Source organism: Hemiscyllium ocellatum, chromosome 39 (assembly GCF_020745735.1).
Source record: "Hemiscyllium ocellatum isolate sHemOce1 chromosome 39, sHemOce1.pat.X.cur, whole genome shotgun sequence".
Lineage (NCBI taxonomy): Eukaryota > Metazoa > Chordata > Chondrichthyes > Orectolobiformes > Hemiscylliidae > Hemiscyllium > Hemiscyllium ocellatum.
The window spans coordinates 33,196,869-33,220,777 of record NC_083439.1 but is presented as its reverse complement, the minus strand read 5'-3'; the positions used below and the strand labels follow the sequence as shown (position 1 = coordinate 33,220,777).

At 41.6% G+C, this 23,909-nt stretch overlaps 1 protein-coding gene across 2 annotated transcripts in view; it reads right to left on the bottom strand.

The window, feature by feature from the left end:
* efl1 (elongation factor like GTPase 1) overlaps positions 1-18,797 on the bottom strand; it is a 267,202-nt gene extending 248,405 nt beyond the window's left edge. The window contains exons 1-6 of one of the 2 annotated variants that reach the window (XM_060853105.1): positions 18,668-18,797; positions 14,862-14,965; positions 9,779-9,846; positions 8,867-8,951; positions 7,799-7,932; positions 6,720-6,857 (exon numbers count right to left, since the gene is read on the bottom strand). In XM_060853105.1, coding sequence (XP_060709088.1) covers positions 6,720-6,857; positions 7,799-7,932; positions 8,867-8,951; positions 9,779-9,846; positions 14,862-14,952 — 516 coding nt within the window. In that variant the 5' untranslated portion in view covers positions 14,953-14,965; positions 18,668-18,797. The remainder of the gene's footprint in view (positions 1-6,719; positions 6,858-7,798; positions 7,933-8,866; positions 8,952-9,778; positions 9,847-14,861; positions 14,966-18,667) is intronic. The other variant, XM_060853106.1, reaches the window with a different exon arrangement.
* Positions 18,798-23,909: the final 5,112 nt, after the last annotated feature.

Genomic DNA, 23,909 nt, shown 5'->3' with positions numbered 1-23,909 from the left:
AGGAATTCTAGGGTAGAGCGAATGGAGTGGTGCAAGTCTTCAAGTAAGTGTTTTAATTGCGACAAACAGGCAAAAAAAAACTAGCCACCTGGACACATGAACATCAACTAGCCACAAAACGACATGACCCACTATCACTAGTACCCTTACATATAGATGAGGAAGGACACCACTTTGATTGGGACAACACATCCATCCTAGGACAAGCCAAACAGAGACACACATGAGAATTCCTAGAAGCATGGCATTCTTACTGGAACTCTACCAACAAGCACATCGATTTGGACCCCATCTACCACTGTCTGAGAAAAGGAACCGGAAAGGACATCACCAACCCAAGGAAACGCAAAACATATAAATAGAAAGCAGGACATGATACAAGTGCTTCACTGGAGGCTCACTGATGATGTTACCTTGTTTGGTGACGAAACATCTGAAAACGAACCTTCCAGCACAGGGAGCAAACTTACATCCAACACAAATAATTGAATTTTACATCCAGTTTGAAACAGGAAAGATCGGAGGTAAGACTAGTATTTTTAACCTAAATAAGAGCAACTAAAGGGCAAGAAAGCTGAGCTGGTTGAAGTGAATTGGCATACCAGGCTCAGACTTAGATCAACAGAAACACAATTAAGTAGATATTTCAGAATAGTCAGGATAAGAGTAATCCCATTAGAAAGAGAAAACTCTAAAGGAAGGATCCACCATCTGTGGTTACCTGGAATTAGGAAAAGGATCTAACTTCAGTAAAAAGTCAAAATAACAACAAAGTTTGTGAAAACTATGGGACATGCTTAGGATATCAATGTTGTTATTCAAATGCAGTTCTTTAACATTAAAAAGAGTTACGGTAGACCATCCATAGCCAACCATAAATCCAGTCCAGAATAACTTTACATACAATTTATGATCAAAATGAAGAATGCAATGATGCTTTCCAAGAAGTAACTCAAATCAAATGAAGTCAATCTGTGGTCAAATGATACCAAGAACACACTACAGCTTTTATATTTTACACAGTACATTATAGCAATTTTATGGCTGTGTAAAACCATAGATTGTTAAAAGTGACTCAATGAATTAATGATTAATAGGGTTTCAAGAAAGGCTTTTCCCTGGATACTGGAGATATTGTAGACACACTTTTTGGCCAAATCAAGTTTGCTTAGCAGTAAGATTCACCAGTAGGGTGCCGAAATAGTTCCATAACCCCACAGGACACCAACACCAAATAATCAACTAACTTATCTTGTGTTGCACTGAAGTTCATATCCTACATGGATCTAAATGGTCAAGCAAATTCCACAATCCTAAATTTTATTGTCATCTGTAGGCCACCTGTCGAAATATTCTTTAATTCGCTTTTCACCACTTAAAATGAGCAGAGAAGCTAATACCTAATAAACAGGTGGTTTTTGTTTGCAATTCTGTGTTCAACCTAATTAGTGCACACTGCAGAATCATTTATTCCATACTGGTCCTTAGACAGTTGAGTCCAAGACTGAGTCCCAATTATGAGAAAAGATAAAAGTCTTGTGAAGATTAAAAGAGTTTGAAGTATAATCAAGTCATCAGTAAATTCACCTACAGCTTCCATTTATACCATTTCCCTAAAAAGTCTTCTTTCCTCTGTTCCATTCCTTTTTATACCCTCAGTCTTGTACTCCACATGTCTGCTTCTTTAAAAAATAATTCAGCACATTCTCCTTGATTTTTGTTTTCTTATACTCAGTGTTCATTTCGGCTTCAATTTTTACTTTACTTCTCTATTTCTCATTCATTTCTCCACCCCTTTTGTTTTCCCAATTTCTCCCTTTCAACTACAAATTTTGATTCAATCCATAAATACTACCAACTGACAGATGCTGTTTCCATTATTATTTCAGTAATTATTGAATTGTAATTGTGGCTCTGGTTCTTGTCCGTAAAATAATTCGCATACATTTGCTTTTTAAATATATTTTCATTCACATAAATTCACAAGGTCATAAATTATTACAGTTAAGGGAGATCATTCATCCCATATTAATTTATCCCTCTATAAACACCCAAAACCATACTCTCCCAACAAGGCATCCAAATGTTTCTCAAGTGAGTGCAAGGTTTTGTCTCTGCAGTTTTTCCAGGAAATCTGTTTCACATGTTGATCATTCTTTGTGTGAAAAATTTACTGTTCATGTCAGCAATGATATCATTTATCAGTTTGGACCTGTGCTCACTTATCTTACTATTCCAACTTAATTTAACACTATACAGTATCCCAGATGTATTCTTATCTTAAAAATTCTGCATATGTTGCACATATGCCAGTCCATGCATTTCCTTTACCAATACCATCAAAAATAAAGCCAGTTCAGTACTGTTTATAGGAGTGGGCGGTGTACAATTTGATGGTCATACTGTCTACAGATGAGATTCAAAGGTAATTCATTGGCTGTGAAATGCTATGGCACGTACTTAAATGAGAAAGTCACTGCACAAGCAAGAGTTTGAGACTGTTCTCAAAAGACACCCTTCCAATTGAAAAGTCCAAGTTCATCCAGATTTCATCACTCATTCCTTTGACATTCAGTCAGAGCTTTTGTGCTGCACTTTTTCTAATGATCAACAATTCTTGATCAGAATCAGTCACAATACGCATAGTACATTACTTCAAGTCATAGAATTTTAGAATTCCCCAGTGTTGTTCCCCACTCTACTGGCTTCATTCATTTCTGCTTTGCATGGCTTTTCCGTCATGGCCCAGACAAAGAAAATTCTGAGGTCTCTTTTGTCAATATGAACCTCATGTAATCTGTTTGAGTGTTTGTGAAATTCTTCAGCTGAGGAAGTCTGTTGCACCTTTACAGAGCATTGGTTAGGCCACGGGCTCCCACAAACAGTACTAAGCTGACTTTGTTTTTCATGGCATTGGTTAAGGAAATGCAGGGCCACACACATGCAACACACACAGATTTTTTAAAAATATAGAGTTTTAAATTAAGTTGGAATGGTTAGACAAGTTTACTGTTCTGGTCACTACACTTTTGGAAGGACATGATTGCACTGGAGAGGGTGCAGAAGAGATTCCAGAGGCTAGTAGAAATATGGAACATGCTGCCCGACAGGGTGGAGGAGACAAATACTTTTGCAACATTTAAGAAGCATTTGCATGAACACTTAAAATACCAGGGCAAGGTTGGCTAGACATTAAGTGCAAATCAATGGGATTAGCATAGTTTGATGCTTTTGGCCAGCATATACATTTTGGGCCAAAGGATGTATTTGTAGGCTGTACGACTATGACTCTAATTGCTAAGGGAAAAGCAATGAGTATTATCTTAGTTGGGTTGCAACTATCACTGAGAAACCCCACCTTCTTTTATAACAATGAGAGACCATCCATTCAATGTGGAGGATGTGGTGCTGTAGTGGTATTGTCACTGGCCCGATAATCTAGATATGAAACATAATCCTCTGTGTACATGGCTTTGAATTTCATGACTAAGATGGTGAGATTTGAATTCATTTCCAGATTTAGTAATTAAAAGCTAATCTAATGGTGACCAAGAAACCATTATCAGTGTCATCAAAATCCATCTCGTTTTTGTATTATTAAGTCCTATTGGGATGGAAAATCTGCTATCCTCAAAGTTGGTAATCTGATTTGTAGCTTGGGTGCTCATTGTTGTGGTTCTGTTTGCCGAGCTGGGAATTTGTGTTGCAGACGTTTCGTCCCCTGTCTAGGTGATATCCTCAGTGCTTGGGAGCCTCCTGTGAAGCGCTTCTGTGTTGTTTCCTCCTGCATTTATAGTGGTTTGTCTCTGCTGCTAGATATGTGGATGACACCTTTGTACAGAAATAGAAAACACACACCGGATCATCAACGCCACACTCACAGGAATCAGATTCACTAGAGAGGAAGAAAAGGACAACCAACTCCCATTCCTAGACGTGATGGTCCAGAGAACACCGAACGGAGAATTCACCACAAAGGTAAACAGGAAAGCCACACACACAGACCAAGTCCTGAACTACAAAAGCAACTACCCCAACACACACAAAAGAAGTTGCATCAAGACACTGTTCAAAAGGGCCACAACACACTGCAGTACACCAGAACTGCAAAAAGAGGAAGAACACCTCTACAATGTATTCACCAAAAACGAATACCCCCGCAATTTCATCAACAGATGCCTAAGGGAAAGACAACGGAATGAGGACATGCCACAACCCAAAGGACTAGCCACGTTAACATACATCAAGAACATTTCTGAACTGACAGCCAGACTAGTACGACTACTAGGACTCATAACAGCACACAAACCAGTCACTCTCAGACAACAACTCACCAGGACAAAGGACCTGATACCCAGCAGGAGCAAAACCAATGTAGTGTACAAAATCCCATGCAAGGACTGCACAAAACACTACATAGGACAAACAGGAAGACAGCTAACGGTCCATATCCATGAACACCAACTAGCCACGAAACGACACGACTAGCTATCCTTAGTAGCCACACACGCAGATGACAAGCAACATGAGTTCCACTGGGACAACACTACTATTAATAGGACAAGCCAAACAAAGAACAGCCAGGAAATTCCTAGAAGCATGGTACTCATCCACAGATTCTATCAACAAACACACTGACCTGGACCCTATATACTGGCCACTGCAGCGGACAGCTGGAACTGACAACCGGAAGCAGCAGAGACAAACCACTGTAAATGCCGGAGGAAACAACACAGAAGCGCTTCACAGGAGGCTCCCAAGCACTGAGGATGTCACCTAGACAGGGGACGAAACATCTGCAACACAAATTCCCAGTTCGGCGAACAGAATCTGCTATCCTCACCTAAGTTGGCCTATTTGTGACTCCAGATTTATAGTAATGTGGCTGACTCTTAAATGACATAGCAAGCCACAGTTGTATTAGACTGCTAAAGTCTGATAAAAACAGTGAAACCAGATAGACCACCTGACATCAACCAAGGCACCAAAAACAACACAGGTAGAGAGAGCTTGGTCACCCTGCAATGTCTCCTCACTAATATCTTGGATATTTTGCCAAAGTTACTCCAGTGAGCAGTCAAGTAACAGCCTGACACAATCATTCTCATAGAATTATCCATGATTCCACCATCAGGCAAAGGTTCCCATGCCTATCTTTGACGTAATACTACGAGACTTGAGGTGTTTAAAGTCAATGTTGAGGACTCATAGCGTCACTGTGCCAAAATGGACCTTGGCTAAGATGGATAAGTGGTTCTAGCTGAAGATTGCAAATGTTTCAGCCTTATCTTTTGCAGTGATGTGCTAGGCTCCCCATTACGGAGGTTGGAGATGTTTGTAGATTATCCTCCTCCAGCGAGTTGCTTAGTTGTCCACCACCATTTGTGACTGAATTCAACATGACTACAGAGCTTAGATTTGATCTGTTTGTTGCAGAGTTGCTTGGCTCTGTCCATCACTTGCTACTGAAGTTATTTGGCAAGACTCATTTTCTGGACTGCCTGGCACGCCCTTCTGCACTCACCATCGAGCCAGGGTTGATCTGCTGGATCGAAGCAATGCCAGGCTAAGATGGAAGTACAATTCAGCCGATGCCCATATTCAGTTGCCAGATCTGTTTTAATTCTGTCCCACTTAGCACAGCGATAGCACCACACAAAACAATGGGAGGTATTCTCAATGTGATGATAGGACTTCGTTTCCAAAATGTCTATATGGTGGTCACTTTTACTGATACGGACATGAACAGAGAGATACATCTGCAGCAGGCAGATCAGAGAGGAGGAGGAGGTCAACTATGTTTTTCCCTCACTATCTGCTGCAGATCTAGTCTATTAGTAATGGCCATTAGGATTCAAACTGTTCCTAATCAGTATGAATACCAAACCACTCTTGGTGGTGATCACTGAAGTCACAGAGTATATTCTGTACCCTTGGCATTTTCAATGTTTCCTCCAAATCCTGTTCAATATGTACTGAGAGCCATCTCTCGCTCCTCTCAGCTGATAATCAGCAAGTTTCCTTGACCATGTTTGACTTGACATCAGGAGACATCATGGTATTGGGAGATCAATGATGAGGATAATGTGCCCTCCTGAATGTATACCAGTATGGATTTAGCTAGCTGGATTTGTCCTACCGGTGGGGCAGGACATATCAGGGACGATGAAGGCAATGCAGGATGTATGTGTAAGGTATGATTCCAAGAGTATGACTATGTCAGGCTGTTGCTTGACTGCACTAGCCCCCACATGTTAGCAAGGAGGACTAATAGGCTGTGTTTGCCATAGCTGATGCCCTGTGATCCTTTTCCTCTTTTCTGGCAGTCAATACAAATGAATACTTGTTAGGCATTTCACAGGGCAATTAAGAGTCAACCACATTGCTGAGAGTCTGGTGTCACATGTCCTAGTTTCCTTTTTGATGGGTATTCAAGAACAAGATGGATATTTTCGACAATTGAAACTGACTTCAGAGCGTTTAGCTCCAGATTTTTATTGAATTCAATGTGCTGTGGTGGAATTCAAGAACGAGTCCCTAGTACATTAACTGGGTCCCTGGATTACTACTCCAGTGACAATACCACTAGGATATCACCAATTCTGTTGGCTTAGAACTACAAGAAAGATGAAGAACAAAGGTAAATATTATTGGAAGACCAGACACATGGTGCAAGCATAAATTCTCAACAAAATATTAGAAGTGATTTTTATTTTTACCTGTTCTAGAATCTTTTGTAAGTGAATATAAGCTTCAAATGGAGTCAATTTTAGTTCAATTATCAGTCGATCTATTTTGTTAATTACTAAAACTGGACGAATATTTTCCAACCAAGCCTGGCGTAACACTGCTTGCGTCTGAAAATAGAACAGCAACAATCCTGTTAATTTCCACTTGGGAGGAATTAATGCAATATGCATAGTACAGCTACTTAAAATGTTTTGCTGGTGCAGACTCATTACAGCAAAATTTGCTAAAATATTAATACTAATATTGCCTATGAAAAGTAAGAATGCATTTGGGTAAGTAAAATATTTCACACTAGTGCTGGGACAAAGCTGCTCCTTTAACAAGCTTATGCTGTCCTTGGCTTTTTTTTCCCCCCAGAGAGGTCATAAATGACACAGACTCGAAACGTCTGGGGCTGAAGGGTTTTAGGGCCAATTTGATAATAGCTAACAGATACTGTCTCAGGCAGAAGGCTTTCAAGTTTAAAAAAAAAACTTGTATAATGAAAGGGTAGTGGCCAGTTCTCCCAGCTTGATTTTTCTCTGGTTTGATTTGGTTTTCGGCAATAGTGTGGGAAAAACGCTGCTGGACCCAAAGATGCAGATCCAGGCTGGTACTCTCTCTCTCTGCCTTCTATCCTGTAAGAACCTATGTTTGATTTTACCTTTTATGCCAAGGGATGTTTATGGGGATTGTTGTAAGTATTTGGAACAGCATCACTAAGTTAGGATGATCTGTTGGGTTTTCGGAGAGTTAGGTTATTCGGTATTCTGTTTTCTGTTGTTTGTGTTTCATTCAATAATCTTGTAAATCCTGTTTTTACTAAGTGGTTTGACAGTGGCATTTCTCCTGGAATATCCAATTTCCACCTGCTTAAAACAATTAGCAGAGCTAGGGTCTGGGCTACCTTCTTGGAATATTTTGAAGGGGTCTAGACTGGTCCATGACAGTGTATTAAAAAATGCCTCTAACCAAATTTCACCTGCAATAAAGCCACTGACAGCTAAATACATATTTGTTGTAATTCTGAATTGTCAATAAACAAAGTTTCTTTGAACCTTTTGATTACCTGAGGACAAACACCTTCAACAACATCAACTACCACAACAGCACCATCACATACACGCACAGCAGTCGATACTTCAGAGGAAAAATCCACATGGCCAGGAGAATCTATCATGTTAATAAGGTATTCTTGATTATCTGTGAAAGAAGCAACATCTGGTGATCAAAAAAAAATCAACAAGTAACATTTAAAGGCTATTTTTACATATCAAATTTAAGGTACAACTCAGCACTAAAATAAACTTTCAGCTTTTGTGTTTTCAAGTTGCAGATTCTCAACTTTCACCTCAAATCCAGCTTAATATTATCCGTTATATCAGCAGAACAACTGACAAGATTTATATGATCATTCCTTCTTAGTGAATCGGAATCTTTTCTGAGAGTTTTGTTTCAGTCTTAACCACCCTAGGTTATCTTTGTGATGGATGCACTGACAAACAGATTAACTCGCCTGGAGTCTTTTTTTCTCAGCATGTTTTCCCAGGTTAAAAACAAATTTAAATTAACCCATTCAGAGATAATTATTACACACCTCTGCAGCAAGTGAGGTTTAACCCAGGCATCTTGGCTCAGAGGCAGGGACACTATCAATGATATTACCGCATAATGATTTGAACTTCAAGGATTAGTTCAAAAGAAAAACATCTGTATTTATAGTTAAGACGAGGACTTTAGATACAAACACTATTTCCATTGGAGCAGTAAACAGTATAATACCATAATACACAGGAGCAGAAGGCAACTTATCAAACCATCGATTCTGCTCCACCAATTCATTGCATCATGGCTCATCTTATAGTCCTCAACTCCATTTTCCCACCTCTTCCCCAAAACCCTTGATTCCCTTCATGATTAATAAGATGGCTATCTCAGCCTTGAATATACTCAAGGACCCAGCCTCTACTGCCCACAGATTCACAACCCTCTGATACAGATTCCTCACTTGCATCTTAAATGTGTAACCCCCTAGGCTAAGATTATGCCTTCTGGTCCTAGACTCTCGAAAAGGTGGAAATATCTTTCAATATCTACCGTGCATTTCTGTAATGTTTAGGTTTTTGAAATTGCTTACCCATAGTGAAATGCAATGAAATAGAACTGGATTTCATTGTGATTCCACGGAGCTGCTCATCTTCTCGGCTGTCCATGTACCGCAACTAAAAAAAAATTGGGAAAACACATGCTTAGTACAATCAATTCATTTTACAAAAAAATTTAATGTAACACTTATTATACTTAATAAAACATTTTAAAATAGCATTTCACTCTTATTGCATTTTTTCTGAATCCGTTGCATTAGCTTACAATACCAGACAAAGTCCATTTATTTTTATGCTTTGAGAGTGTCCACCACTCTCCAGATATCACATTTTAACTGGAACATAACAAGTTGCAACTAAAAAGAATTACAAAGAAGTACATTAAAAAAGGGAAATATAAAGAATCTCTTTTTATTTTTTTATGGCCATCAGATGAGTTAAGTATACTGGTAGAATAAGGAGGGAGAAGCAACTGAAAATTTAAGAAGAATGAGCATAAGAGTTAGCAAGTTTGCAGATGACACCAAAATTGGAGGTGTCGTGGACAGCGAAGAAGGTTACCTCAGATTACAACGGGATCTTGATCAGATGGGCCAATGGGCTGAGAAGTGGCAGATGGAGTTTAATTCAGATAAATGCAAGGTGCCACATACCATCCTGACTTGGAAGTATAATCCCTGTTCCTTCACTATCACAAGGCAAAATCCTCAAACTCCTTCCGTAACAGCATAACTTGTACCTGCATCGGGTAAACTGCTCACCATCACATTCTGAAGGGCAATTAGGGATGGACAATAAATGATCACCAGTGATCCCATGGGACAAGTGTCCCATGATAAAGCAGAAATATCAGAAAACAGTTATTTTAAATCTATTATTGACAAAGTAATTGTTCAGATGAAACCGCCTCTTGAAAATAATAGGCATAATTTGTCATAGCTTACCTTTCCTGCAAGTCGATTAGAAATGATCCCATTGCTAGCAATAAGGCTATCAGCTAATGTGGTTTTTCCTAAAGATATAAAACACAATTCATATTAGGTACAAAAAGTGAAGTTCATTTCAAACAGAAGTAAACCATTAAAAAATAATAAAAGAAAGCATGGACATTTCTAAATATATAAATTAATCACTTAAATAAATGACAAAGTTTGATTTTATAATGCCTTTAACGTGTCCAAGGCACCGCACAGGACCAAAGCAGGAGAGAAGAATGTTGCTTTTAGAGCATATACTAAACAGTTCAAGGTACTGTCAATGGTGGAGCAAAAGAATTTTGATGATACACAATAGATCAGAATCAGAAGGAAACCAAGTTCTCAGAAGGCTACAGGAGGTTACAGATCAGGACAAAGATGCCTTAGATAGGTTTAAATATGACAATGTTCGGCAACTGGTAGTTAATGTATATTAGCAAGTACAGGGGTTTGGGTGAACAGGAATTGGTGCAAGTTAAGATATGGGTAGCAGATTTCTGGTCATGCTTCAGTTTATGGAGGATGAAAGATGAGACATTGGCTTCGATAGCAATAGAATAGTTGGGTCAGAGGATGATAACTGTGTAGCAGAAGGTTTTGGCAGTAGAATGGCTTAATGCATGGGTCAAGAAAGATGATATTTTGAAGGTAGAATGCAGTGATTTTAAGAAATTCCATTCCAAGGGCATTGTGAAAAACCAATGGTTTTGATAATCAACTTGTGATCCTAACAGTGGCTCATGGTAGATATCATACTAATAATTTCCTGATTATTTTCTGTGGGGATGCAAGAGAGAAAGGCAACTTTACAAAAGAATACATAGTCCTTCTTATCATTTACCAACAATACAAAAATCAGGAAATAATTCAATTTCCACAACCAGAAAGCATTTGGTGTTGAATACAGGAAAAAGAAACAGCTAAGATAAAAGTCACCGACACTCTAGAACTATATTCAACACAAAAATCCGTATCCAATTCACCTATTATTATTAATAATACCCAACTCTAAAATAAAGAATATAACCTACACTGAACTTGGGCCTCCCAACCCAGAGGTAAAGACACTACCACTGTGTTACAAGAGCCCACAAGATCAGCTTTCCTGATATTTTCTAGTTTACTTGTTCAGAGATGTTATTACACACCTTCGGAGTAGGTAGGCCTTTTGGCTCAGAGACAGGGTCACTACGCTGCACCGCAGAAGCCTCTTAGCATTTTCTGCACTGGGTCACGATAATTTAATGACCTATATCATTACAGACCAATTAATGGCAGACAATAATTGTTTAAACACAGATGGGGACAATGTTAGTGTATAGGGTAGTGGGGGAATGAGAAGGGGATATGAACTATTGTGCAAAAGAAACAAATGCGAGGTGCAAAAACACTACTTTTTACACTGGTAGTTAGGATCTTGAATGTACAACTCGGAGGTGTGGTGGAGGCGGATTAAGTTAAGGCGTTCAAAAAGTCATTTGCATCACAGGTGGATAGAGTGTGTTGAAAAGGCATTTAGCATGCTTGCCTTCATTGCTCAGACCTTTGAGCCTAGGAGTAGGAATGTCATGTTAAGGTTGTACAGGACATTGGTGATGCCTCTTCTGGAACACTGCGTGCAGTTCTAGTCACCCTATTATAGGAAGGATATTATTAACCTAGAGAGGGTTCAGAAAAGATTTAACAGGATGTTGCTATGAATGGGAAGGTGGAGTTATAAAAATTGGCTAGACAGGCCAAGACTTTTTCATTGCAGCACAGGAGGTTGTTAAAGTACCTCTTTGGTACAGCTCAGGGAATCCCTGATGGACTTGACCCGTAAGCCTCTCTTGGTTCGTCCCAAGATCGTACTCTGTGGTAGTCAGGAATATAAAACTCTTACAGACAGTTTAGTTTAAATTATTACCTTTATTTACCAATGGCAATGTTCTACTATAACACAGATATCTACAAGCCAAGCTTGAGCTAAGGTTCTAAAACATTAGCGGAGTAGCAAGACCAGATCTGACACCTAAGAGCTCTCTCAGGCTACCCCACCACCCCCCCCCCCCCCCCCCCCACACCACCCTTGCAAAAAAACTGTCTTTATACAGAATTTGGTATTAAAATTACAAAAAAAAAGCCACATGTCCTTTTATCAGACAAGCAGCAATAGTTTGTAGAGGAAGAGAAAATAATTGCCACGTCTGAGTATGCTTGACCAATTAAGCTACATTCACAAGTGGAAAAGCTTGATCAAGCCAGACCAAATGGTCAATTGCTTTGGCTAGTACATCATAATGAGATACTAGTCTAAACTATGTGGAAAAGGTCATGAGGTAACCTCGCTCAGCTAACATGCCCAGTATCATTGTCCTACAAAATGGGTTTTTCTTTCTAAATTATCTTAGATTCCAAGAATGCAAATTAAATTCATAACATTCTAATCCTGGCTACATCCTTGTAAATATTTTCTGAACTCAATCGAGGTTGAACAGGACTAGACAGGGCAGATATAGGGAGGATGTTCCTGATAATGGCTGTCCAGAACCAAGGGTCACGGTCTGAGGATTTGGGGTGGACCATTTAGGATGGAGATGAGGAGACATTTCTTCACCCAAAGAGTGGTGAGCCTGTGGAATTCATTTCCACAGGATGTAGTTGCTGTCAAAACATTGAATGTATCCAAGACGTGGCTAGATATAGCACTTGGGGTAAGTGGGATCAAAGGCTATAGGGAGAAAGCAGGATTGGGCTATTGAGTTGGATGGTCAGCCATGATCATGACAAATGGCAGAGCAGCTCAAAGTGCTGAATGGCCTCCACCTGCTCCTATCTTCTATGTTTCTATATTCGAATCCATATGAATATTAACATCCCCAATAAAACTACTCTGCCTAAACTATATGTTTATTTAATCTCAGTTAAGGGGCTTACATCACACATGCTACCCTGGAGCCCTGCACAAAATTCCAACACAGTCTAAAATTTGATTTCTTAATTGTACCCATATTGTTACCATTGCTACTGAAATAATTCTAATTAGGTTACCTGGGGTGTCTGGAACACTTTTTTCCCCCACCTAAGGCATATGCCCGTCTGGGAGAAACGCTTAAGTACGATGGAGCAGCCTTGGGAAATGAAGGTTTACAGCGATAAGATGGGGTACTAGGTCTGGATGAGACGCTCTTCCGAGGGATAGTGCAGACTCGATGGACCAAATGGCCTTGTTCTGCACTGCAGGGATTCCATGATCCTAACTTATCCTTTAATGCTAACGTATATTTCATTTTTTTTCCCCCGATTTCTTAAACTGATTTAATTTTATATTTTCATAGAGATATACAGCACGGAAACGGACCCTTCCGTCCAACTCATCCATGCCAACTGGATATCCTAAATAAATCTAGTCCCATTTGCCAGCATTTTACCCATATGCCTCTAAACCTTTCCTATTCATTATAGTTTTTGTTTAAAAACAATAAATCATTGTGTTTTTTTTAGGAGTCTGTGCAATTTTTATAACATGGAGTAGAACGTCTCAAAAGCAAACTCTAGAGGTTCAAATCCACAATTCCTATCAAACTCATTGTGAAACAGCAATACAATCAATAACTTCAAAAACACTAATGAGTGAATATTGCACCACATATCAAAATGTACAAGCATATATAAAGCATAGCTTTAAGTGTTCCCAAGAAACGTCATGTCATTGCATCCGCTCAATGAGTTTGACAAACACCCAGTATTTTGACTAAATGTGCTTCAAAATAAGCAATGTTAACAGTTGCAGTATGCTACATTCATAAAACCAAACAAGTATGAAAAAATATTTTAAAACACTACTCATACGTGTAAGCAGAAGACAGAGACTCCCCCCATAGATTAGGCATTTGTAACAATTTTCTGCCAAAAGTACCAAATGGATGATCCATCTTGGCCTCACCCATAGGTCCACAGTGTCACAGACACCAGCTTTCAGCCAAATCAATTCACTCCACATAGCATCAAGAAACAGCTGGAGGCAGTAGATAGCACAAAGGCTGTGACCCTGACAACATTCCTCAATTCTCTACCTTTTCAAGGGTAAGTAGGGATAGGCAATAAATGCTGTCCCTTCCAGCAATACCAATATCTCCTGAATGAATAAAGAAAAGCAATGTGTGCTCCAAAACTTGACATGTCTCTAGACAATCCATTCCAGTACAGCTTCGACACTGACACCTTCCTGACAATGTGGAAGATTGCCCAGGTTTATCATATTCACAAAAAGCAGCACAAATCCAAACCAGACAATCAGCATCTATCAATCTACTCTCAATCATCAGTAATCAAAGATGTTACCAATAGGGCTATCAATCAGCCCTTGCTTAGCAGTAATCTGCTCATTCATGTTCAGTTTGAATTTTGCTGAGGTTATTCAACTTCTGAACAAATTACAACCTTACAGCAAACATGAACAGAAGAGCTGAATTCCAAAATGAGGTGAGAGTGACAGCTGTTGACACCAAGGCTGCTAAAATAAAACAAAAAAAATCTACAGATGCTGGAAATCTGAAACAAAAGAAAGTGCTGAGAAACTCACTAGGTCAGGCAGCATCGATAGAGAAAAATCAGAGTTCACATTTCAAGTCCAGTGACCTATCCTCAGAAAAAAAATTCAGCTCCAGGACATCTCAACAGTAGTTCCTCATGGTAGATATTTTTAATAAACCCGTTTGGATGTATTATGACAACACTGGAGCAGGTAGGACTTGAATCCAGATCTCCTGGCTCAGAGGTAAGGACACTAACACTGTACCACAAACACCTGAGTTCCTCAGAGTAGGTTTCTTTAAATTATTTTGATCAGAGATTAATCCGAATCTCTAGAGTAGCTGGGCGTTGAATATGGAGTAGGGAGACTACCACTTTTAAACAGCAACTAGGGATGAGCAATAAATGCTGACCCAGCCAAAGACACCCACAGCAAGTCATGTCATGGAATGAGGGCCTTCTCCTCACACAAATTCATATCTAAACAAATTTTGAAAGGGTAATAACGTAAAAACAAAACAAAGAGAACTGTTACCATGGTCCACATGAGCTACAATACAGATATTCCGGATGTTGGCAGTATTCTTTTGTAGATCGACAATATTTTCCAAATTAGTATGACCCATTGTGAATTTGATTCTGGAATAATATACAAAGAAAATGATAGTACAGTACCATTCCATTAGAACATTTAGCTTGGACAATTAATGTGTTATGTTTTACATTCAGAATGCCAAATATAGGTTCACCATCCTTTATCCAAAATTCGAAGTCTTTTCGTGAAGTCTTTTTTCTGCATTACAAGGTTGTTTGGCGTGCGAACAGCTGACCCAACTCAATATTCACTTGACCCACGCCACTCAAATGTGATGTGTCAGCGTGGCCCAACACTGGCAGGCATCAATTGTGTCTCAGCACTCGTACTAGTCACACGTGGGTCTGTTGTTCAGTAACTTTTTTTTATTTTACTGTGAAAATGTCATTTATTCCAAAATCGGAAAAGTTCTAAATTGCAATAAACAACTAGCCCCAAGGATTTTGGATAAAGGATTGTGGACCTGTACTATAAGTGAAGGTGATAATACAGCACTCCAGGTTGTCAAGTCCTTACTCTTAAGAATGCTTAAAACTCTTAAAGTGCTGAAAGATTAGAGGCTGCAGAAAACTAGCAAGTAGCAAATAAATGAAGTTGCCAGAATCAGTGAGGATGGGTTTGCAATTACAGGTGTAGATTAGCGAAATTAAGTAATACAATATCATACATATCAGAGGATATTTTTTGCAAATGTTCATAGAATGATAATGTATCTCACTCAGAAACTATTGTAAGTCTTTGGAATAACAGTGCATTGTCTTCAGTATTTTAAAGAGCAGATGAGTTATACACAGTTCATGCCTATCCTTCAATTACACACACTAAGTTGTCTATTGGTGACAACATTCATAATAAGAGAGAAAGTGAGGACTGTAAATACTTGAGATCAGAGGAGAAAAGTGTGGCACTGGAAAAGTACAGCAGGTCAGGCAGCATACAAGGAGGAGAATCAACATTTTGGGCATAGTCCCTTCATCAGGAATGCAGAAGGGACAGGGAAGGAGGCTGAGAGATAAGTAGGAGGGTGAGGGTTGGGGGAGGTAGCTGGGAAGGCAACAGATAGATGCAGGAGGGGGATGATAGTGATCAGTCGAAGGGGAGGGTAGAGTGGATAGGTGGGGAGGAAAATGGACAGTTCAAGAAGGCAGCGCCAAGTTGACATTGATGCCGTTGGAGGGACCCAAGGTGGAATATGAGGCACTCTTCCTCCAGTTGTCGGGTGGCTTGGATTTGGTGGTGAGCAAGGCCCAGTACTCCTGGTGGCAGCAGAGGTCAAGTTGGAAGGTGTTTCCAGGAAGGGAGGGAGATGTCAGAGTTGGTCCAACTTCCGCTCTGACCTCAAGTTCACCTGGATCAACTTGGACATCTCCCTCTCCTTCTTGGATCTCTTCATCTTATATCCGGTGACCGACTGAACACAGACATCAACTAAAAATCAACTGACTCCCACAGTTACTTGGTCTACACTTACTTTAACCCCCACCAGTAAAAACACTATCCTGTACTCTCAATTCCTCCACGTCTGCCATATCTGCTTCCAGGATGAGCAATTCCACTCTAGGACATCCCAAATGGTCTCCTACTTCAAAGACTGCAATTTCCCTTTCTAGCAATGATCAACCATGCCTTCCAGTGCATCTCCTCCACTTCCCACACTACCGTCTTTGAACCCCATCCCTCCAACCACAACAAGGATCAAACACCTTCTACCCTACTCGTCTCCATTATCCTATGCCATTTCTGCCACCTACAGTCAGGCCCCACCACCACAGATATATTTTCCTCCCCACCCCAATCTGCATTCCACAGAGACCATTCCCTCCACTACTCCCTTGTTAGGTGCACACCCCCTACGAACTTACCAGCCACTCACTGGACCTTCTCTTACTACCGCAAGAGGTGAAAACCTGCACCCATACCTCCATCCTCACCTCCATCCAAGACCCCAAAGGATTCAAGGTTTGTGCGAAGATTTGTAGCTCGGGTGCTCGTTGTTGTGGTTCTGTTCGCCGAGCTGGAAGTTCTTGTTGCAAACGTTTCGTCCCCTGGCTAGGCGACATCATCAGTGCTCTGGAGCCTCCTGCGAAGCGCTTCTTTGATGTTTCTTCCGGTATTTATGGTGGTCTGTCCTTGCCGCTTCCGGGTGTCAGTTTCAGCTGTCCGCTGTAGTGGTTGGTATATTGGGTCCAGGCCGATGCGTTTGTTGATGGAGTTTGTGGATGAATGCCATGCCTCTAGGAATTCCCTGGCTGTTCTCTGTCTGGCTTGCCTTATGACGGTAGTGTTTTCCCAGTCGAATTCATGTTGCAACATGAATTCGACATGGAAAACACTACCATCATAGGGCAAGCCAGACAGAGAACAGCCAGGGAATTCCTAGAGGCATGGCATTCATCCACAAACTCCATCAACAAACGCATCGGCCTGGACCCAATATACCAACCACTACAGCGGACAGCTGAAACTGACACCCGGAAGCGGCAAGGACAGACCACCATAAATACCGGAAGAAACATCAAAGAAGCGCTTCGCAGGAGGCTCCAGAGCACTGATGATGTCACCTAGCCGGGGGGCGAAACGTCTGCAACAAGAACTTCCAGCTCGGCGAACAGAACCACAATACCCCAAAGGATCTTTCCACATACAGCAGAGATTTCCTGCACATGTAAACACCTCATCCACTGTGTCACTGCTCTTAATATGGTCTCCTCTACACTGGGGATACCAACTCACAGACTGTTTTCAGGGAAGATCTCTGGGACACACACACAAAACAATCCCACCACCCTGTATCCTACCACTTCAGCTCCAGCTCCCGCTCCCACTCTGCCAAGGACATGCAAGCCCTGGGCCTCCTCCACCACAAAATCCTCGGGGGAGGAGTAAAGGGTCAGGGGAGGGGTAGAGGGAAGGGGCAAAGGGTCAGGAGAGGGGTGAAGAGTCAAGGGGGTAGAGGGAAGGGGCAAAGGGTCGGGGAGGGGGAGGGGTAAAGCGTCAGGGGTAGAGGGAAGGGGTAAAGCGTCAGGGGTAGAGGGAAGGGGTAAAGGGTCAGAGATAGAGGGAAGGGGTAAAGGGTCAGGGGAGGGGCAAAGGGTCAGGGTAGAGGGAAGGGGCAAAGTGTCAGGAAGGGGGAGGGGTAAGGCATCATGGGTTGAGGGAAGGGGTAAAGCATCAAGGGAGGGGGAGGGGGAGGGGGAGGGGGAGGGGGAGGGGTAAAGAGTCAGGGATAGAGGGAAGGGGTAAAGGGTCAGAGGAGGGGGAGGGGCAAAGGGTCAGGGATAGAGGGAAGGGGCAAAGGGTCAGGGGAGGGGGAGGATAAAGGGTCGGGGTAGAGGGAAGGGGTAGAGGGTCAGGGGAGGGGGAGGGTAGAGTGTAGAGGGTCGGGGTAGAGGGTCAGGGGAGGGGGAGTGTAGAGGGTCGGGGTAGAGGGTCAGGGGAGGGGGAGTGTAGAGGGTCGGGGTAGAGGGAAGGGGAGGGGGAGTGTAGAGGGTCGGGGTAGAGGGAAGGGGAGGGGGAGTGTAGAGGGTCGGGGTAGAGGGTCAGGGGAGGGGGAGTGTAGAGGGTCGGGGTAGAGGGAAGGGGAGGGGGAGTGTAGAGGGTCGGGGTAGAGGGAAGGGGAGGGGGAGTGTAGAGGGTCGGGGTAGAGGGAAGGGGCTGGGTCCAGGGGGAATTGGCAGAGGGCAGGGAGAGTGTGGAGTGGGGCAGGTGTTGAAGGAGATGGGGAGAGGAACGCTGATCGCCAGTACCTCCTCCCCGCCCCCGAGGCGGTGGCAGTGTTCCAGTGAAGGTGACAGAGGGCCGCACTCACCGGGGCAGGTCAGCCGACACGAGCAGCGGCGTGACGATGACAGTCAGGCTCCACGGCGCCTGCTCGGGCCTATGCCCTCTGACCTCTGACGTCGCTCCGGCGCCGCGCTGTTGCCGGGTGACGGTTGCCGGGTGACGGCGGCGTCCCTGGAGACGGCCCCGACACAATCGAGGCAGCGGCGCTGAGCGCAGACACTGGCCACTTCACAACCACTTCTCGCCTGCCATGCTGACAGCCATGACCTGCAGACAAATTATATTTATATAGATTTATTTATACATATATATATATACATATATATATGTGAGTGTGTGTGCAAAACACGACAGCTAAATACCAACGTCAATAATGACCCGAAAGTGCATCTGCGAGATTTGCAACTGTGGGTGAGTTGAAAACTCTGTCAAAAGCCAACAGGACTTTTCAAAGGGTTATCTTCTACCAGGAGCTTAAGACGCACTGCTCCATGCACAGGTTGTCATCACAGTGCCCAAGGAGTGCTGCGCTGTCAGGGGTGTTGTATTTCCCATCGGATCTTAAATCCTCCCAGAGGCAGGATCCCACTGCCGCTTGTTGGAGGAAAGCAGAGGGACTGAGTCTTTCCCTGGTGTCCCCTGCCTAAACCTTCACTTTCTCGGTCGACATCCCCAAAGCAGCTTGGCCGTTGTCTCACTGCTCCTTAACTCAGTGCAAGCTGACTGCCCCATTTCCAGCCGACAACAGCCCCTAACAATTCCAAAGTACTTCATTGGTTTGGGACACCTCATGGTCGAGAAAAGGTGTTTTACAAACGCACGTCTTTCTTTCGGAACTGAAGTTGAACCCATTGTCAGATGGTTTACTGCTTTCGGGTTGAACCACCTAATACCTTCGCCTAACATTCTATCCATGACTGTAAGCTCATGAATCCATTTCCTTTCTCCTCAAAACTGTTGCATTTAGGAGGCATCCTGCTTGAGGCACGTTCCAAGGAAAACAAGATAAAATTTGGATCTGTCCAATTCGTTGAAATTTATACTGGCTCTCCTATAATAATTTTAATAGTCGATAAAGTTTAGCTTGCAACCAAAATGGTTTTGCACCTTTAGTCCATTGAATTTATATCAAGCATGTTATGATCGAATTAAATAACGACTACAGTCATACAATGTTGAATAGTCCCAAAATATATTGCTAAATTGGCCCGCACTGTTCTGGGATATGCAGGTTAAGTGGATTAGCTATGGAGCTAAAAATTCCCTGTGGGGATACGAGGATCGAATGGAGCCGATGAGAGCGGTCTTCGAGGGACGTTGCAGACTCGATGGACCGAATGGCCTCCATCTGCTCTGTAGAGATTCGTTGATTCAATATGTGTCCCACACAAATTGAAATTCAGTGCGTGTACATATTGCAAAAATAATTAGTGGAATCGGCTGTGTTCAACCTAGTTAGCACAACAATCTGTGTCTACAAGTGAGAAGAAAATGTAGTGTGCTAGAGATGTATCACTGTTATTTTGACCAGACTGTTTTTGCTGCTTTTTGATTAACCATGGAGGTAGATGTCTGTCGATATTAGCATTGCATTTGCTCCCTGCTTTTACAAATTTAATTATTTTCTATTTAACCCTTTGCAACAATTGGTACTATTTCTCTTAGTGTATTGTCCTGCAATTAACTTAAAATTCTGTATCGTATTGAGTACAGGGCTCTGTTTTGTTATAAAAACATGCATTTCCTGTGACAGGACAAGATGAGCTGTTTACAAAAACGCATTGCAGAATGTATTGTCCTGCTAATCAGTGCATCTTTCGTCTTGAAGGCCACAAGTTCTGACATTTTAAAACCAACTAGTTCTGGTGTTCCAGAAGTCAATCAAAATTTTTGCTTTTCTGAAGACTGACAAGTGAATGTAAATTTCTGGCCCCTTTTCAAGGACTACACAAATAGCAATACATAATTTACAGATTATTCTGAAGCTGAAATAATTCTGACACTCAACTTTGATAAGTTGCTACATCAAAGGTTATTGCAGAAAATAAAAGTTCATGGTGTGGTAACATGTTAGGATGGACTAAAGATTGGCTGATTGGCAGAAAACAGAATATGCACCAATTAATCTATGTCTTGGAGTAGACTAGAGTAGCTTTTATTTGTCATTTCTACCTTATACAAATGATACAGTAAGAATGAGACAGCATTCCTCCAGGACCGAGGGTGCTACATGGACAGCATAAACTACACAGTTGTACATGACATAAACTGCATAAGAAGGGCAATAAACGCAGGTTACAGTGTAGTAGAAGAATGATAAATAATGGGCATTTTTCTAGCAGCAAATTGAAGTCGTGCAAAGAATTTCAGATGGGAAAGAGTCCGATTAAACTATGTCAAGGAGCCTGATGGCTTGGGGGAAGAAACTGTTGCACAATCTGATTGACATTTCAAGTGGACTCTCACAGGGGATTGTGCTTGGGTCTTAGCTTTGTACAATTTACATCAATGACTTAGCACAGTCTCAGACAGCACAAAGATGGGCAAGAAAGTTTGTTGTGAAAAGGTCAAGGAGTTTGGAAATAGATGTATTGGATGAGTGGGCAAAAAATCTGGCAGATGAAATGTGGGAAAATGTGAAGCTGTTTACTTGGACAGAGTATTACTTAACTGGAGAATGACTGCTGAAATCTGAGGTGCAGAGGGACTTAGATGTTCTAAAAGTCACTAAAAGTTAGCATGCAGATGCAGCACATAATCAAGAAATGATAATGACATGGTCTCCTTTATTTTAAGAGGAATTGAACAAAAAAAAGCATGTAATACTTCAGTTATATCAGGACATTGGTGAGAGCGCACCTCAAATATTACATGCGGTTTGTCTCATTGTTTAAGGAAGGATGTAATCATATTGGATGTGATTCAGATGGGGTTTATTAGTTCGAAACCTGGAATGAGCAGGTTTTCTCAAGAGGAAAGATTGAACAGAAATGATTTGTTTCCACCATGGTTTAGAAGTGTAAGGAGTGATTCAATTGAAGTACATAAGATCCGGAATTGTGTTGACAAAGTGGATGTGAGAAGGATGTTACCTCTTGTGGATCAGTCCAGGACTAGGAACATTATTTTGAAATTAGGGGTTGCCCTTTTAAACAGATATGAGGAGCTTTTCTTTCTCAGACGATTGTGCTTCTTTCGATCTCTCTGTCCCAGATCATGGTGGAAGCAAGATTATTGAATATTTGTAAAGTAAAGGTAGATAGAATTGTTGGGCAAAGGAATCAAAGTGTATTGGAGGTAGTTGGAAATGTGGAATTCAAAACACAAACAGATCAATCATGATCTTATAGAATGGTAGAATGTGGTCCAAGGGGCCAAAAGATCTACTTCTGCTCCTATTTGAAAAGTTGTATGTTTATATGAACTGATATAAATTCAAAATTGGACCAGCTCATGTAACTTATCAGTGACCAGCAGGCAATTGCACCCATCAACCTGCTGACTGTGATACTTAATGCCCTTTTTATTGATACTAGCATTTTCACATTAGCTTTGGCTATACTTTCTTATTTCCCTTCCTAAACTTCCCTGCATTTTGACTTCTCTTTTCACTTTAAATAAGAACTTCTATAAGGATAAGTGCATTATTGATTGTCAATAGATTAAAATACACTTCAGAAAAACTCAGGTTTATGAGACAGGCCTATAGCACAGCATGGGGTTTGGGAAGGGTGTTGGAGAGTGTGAAGAAGGAATTTCAGTTGTGGAATAACCTCATGTAGAGACCTTTCTGCCTCATGAGACAATAGTTTGTGCCTTGGTGGTTGACTATATATTAAGTAAAGTCTAGTCTGGCTGACAAAACGCCACACTAGCATTGCAGTTGTTGTGGTTTTGTTCGCCAAGCTGGGAATTTGTGTTGCAGACATTTCGTCCCCTGTCTAGGTGACATCCTCAGTGCTTGGGAGCCTCCTGTGAAGCACTTCTGTGTTGTTTCCTCTGGCATTTATAGTGGTTTGTCTCTGCCACTTCCGGTTGTCTGTTCCAGCTGTCCGCTGCAGTGGCTGGTACATTGGGTCCAGGTCGATGTGTTTGTTGATAGAATCTGTGGATAAGTGCCATGCCTCTAGGAATTCCCTGGCTGTTCTCTGTTTGGCTTGTCCTAAATAGTAGTGTTGTCCCAGTCGAACTCATGTGGCTTGTCATCTGCGTGTGTGGCTACTAAGGATAGCTGGTCATGCTGTTTCATGGCTAGTTGGTGTTCATGGATACGGATCGTTAGCTGTCTTCCTGTTTGTCCTATGTAGTGTTTTGTGCAGTCCTTGCATGGGATTTTTGTACACTACGTTGAAAACAACACAGAAGCGCTTCACAGGAGGCTCCCAAGCACTGAGGATGTCACCTAGACAGGGGATGAAATGTCTGCAATACAAATTCCCAGTTCAGCGACTAGAAGCACAACAACAAGCACCCGAGCTACAAATCTTCTCACAAACTTTGAGCATAGCAGTCTCTATGACATTTTTTGCAGATAAAGACTGTGGACTAAGGAGATGCAGGATTTTCTCATGTCTCTTTACTCTAGACCCTCTTCTTAGCTAGCTGAATTTCACTTTTGCTTTGCCTCTTTTAGGCAGGCAGTCTTCCAAGATCACAACATTGGCAATTGTCTTCTGTTTTCTGTGCCAAGGTCCATATTTAAGTATAGCAACTTGTGGCCAACGGTTGGTTCACCACTCTGAAGGTTTAGAGCCAATCTGCCACAGATTCTGTTGGCTTAGCAATGCTGTAATGAATGCACTCCAAGTTGATGACTTTATCCTGTCAAGAGATGTCAAGAATATGGCTAAGGCCGTAAAGCTATAATGTGTTCAACCTTTCCATCTGCTTGGCACGTGATGTTTTGGCTACACTATTGTAAGGGAGGAAACCAAGGACATAAGCTTCATAGAGCCATCAATTAATGAGAAATATATCTAAGAAGACCTGAAAAACTGAGTTAAATGAAACAGTCATTGGACTGAAAACTTTAATATTGTCTGTGTGCTTGCCTGCCTGTCTGTCTGTCTGTCTGTCTCTCTCTCTCTCTCTTTCTGTGTCTCTCTCTCTCCACTGATGCTGACAGACCTGCTGAGTTACCCCTGTCTTTGTTTCAGCACTTTGGTATTAATTGCTTTAAAGTAGTTCTGAATTAAAATTATTTAT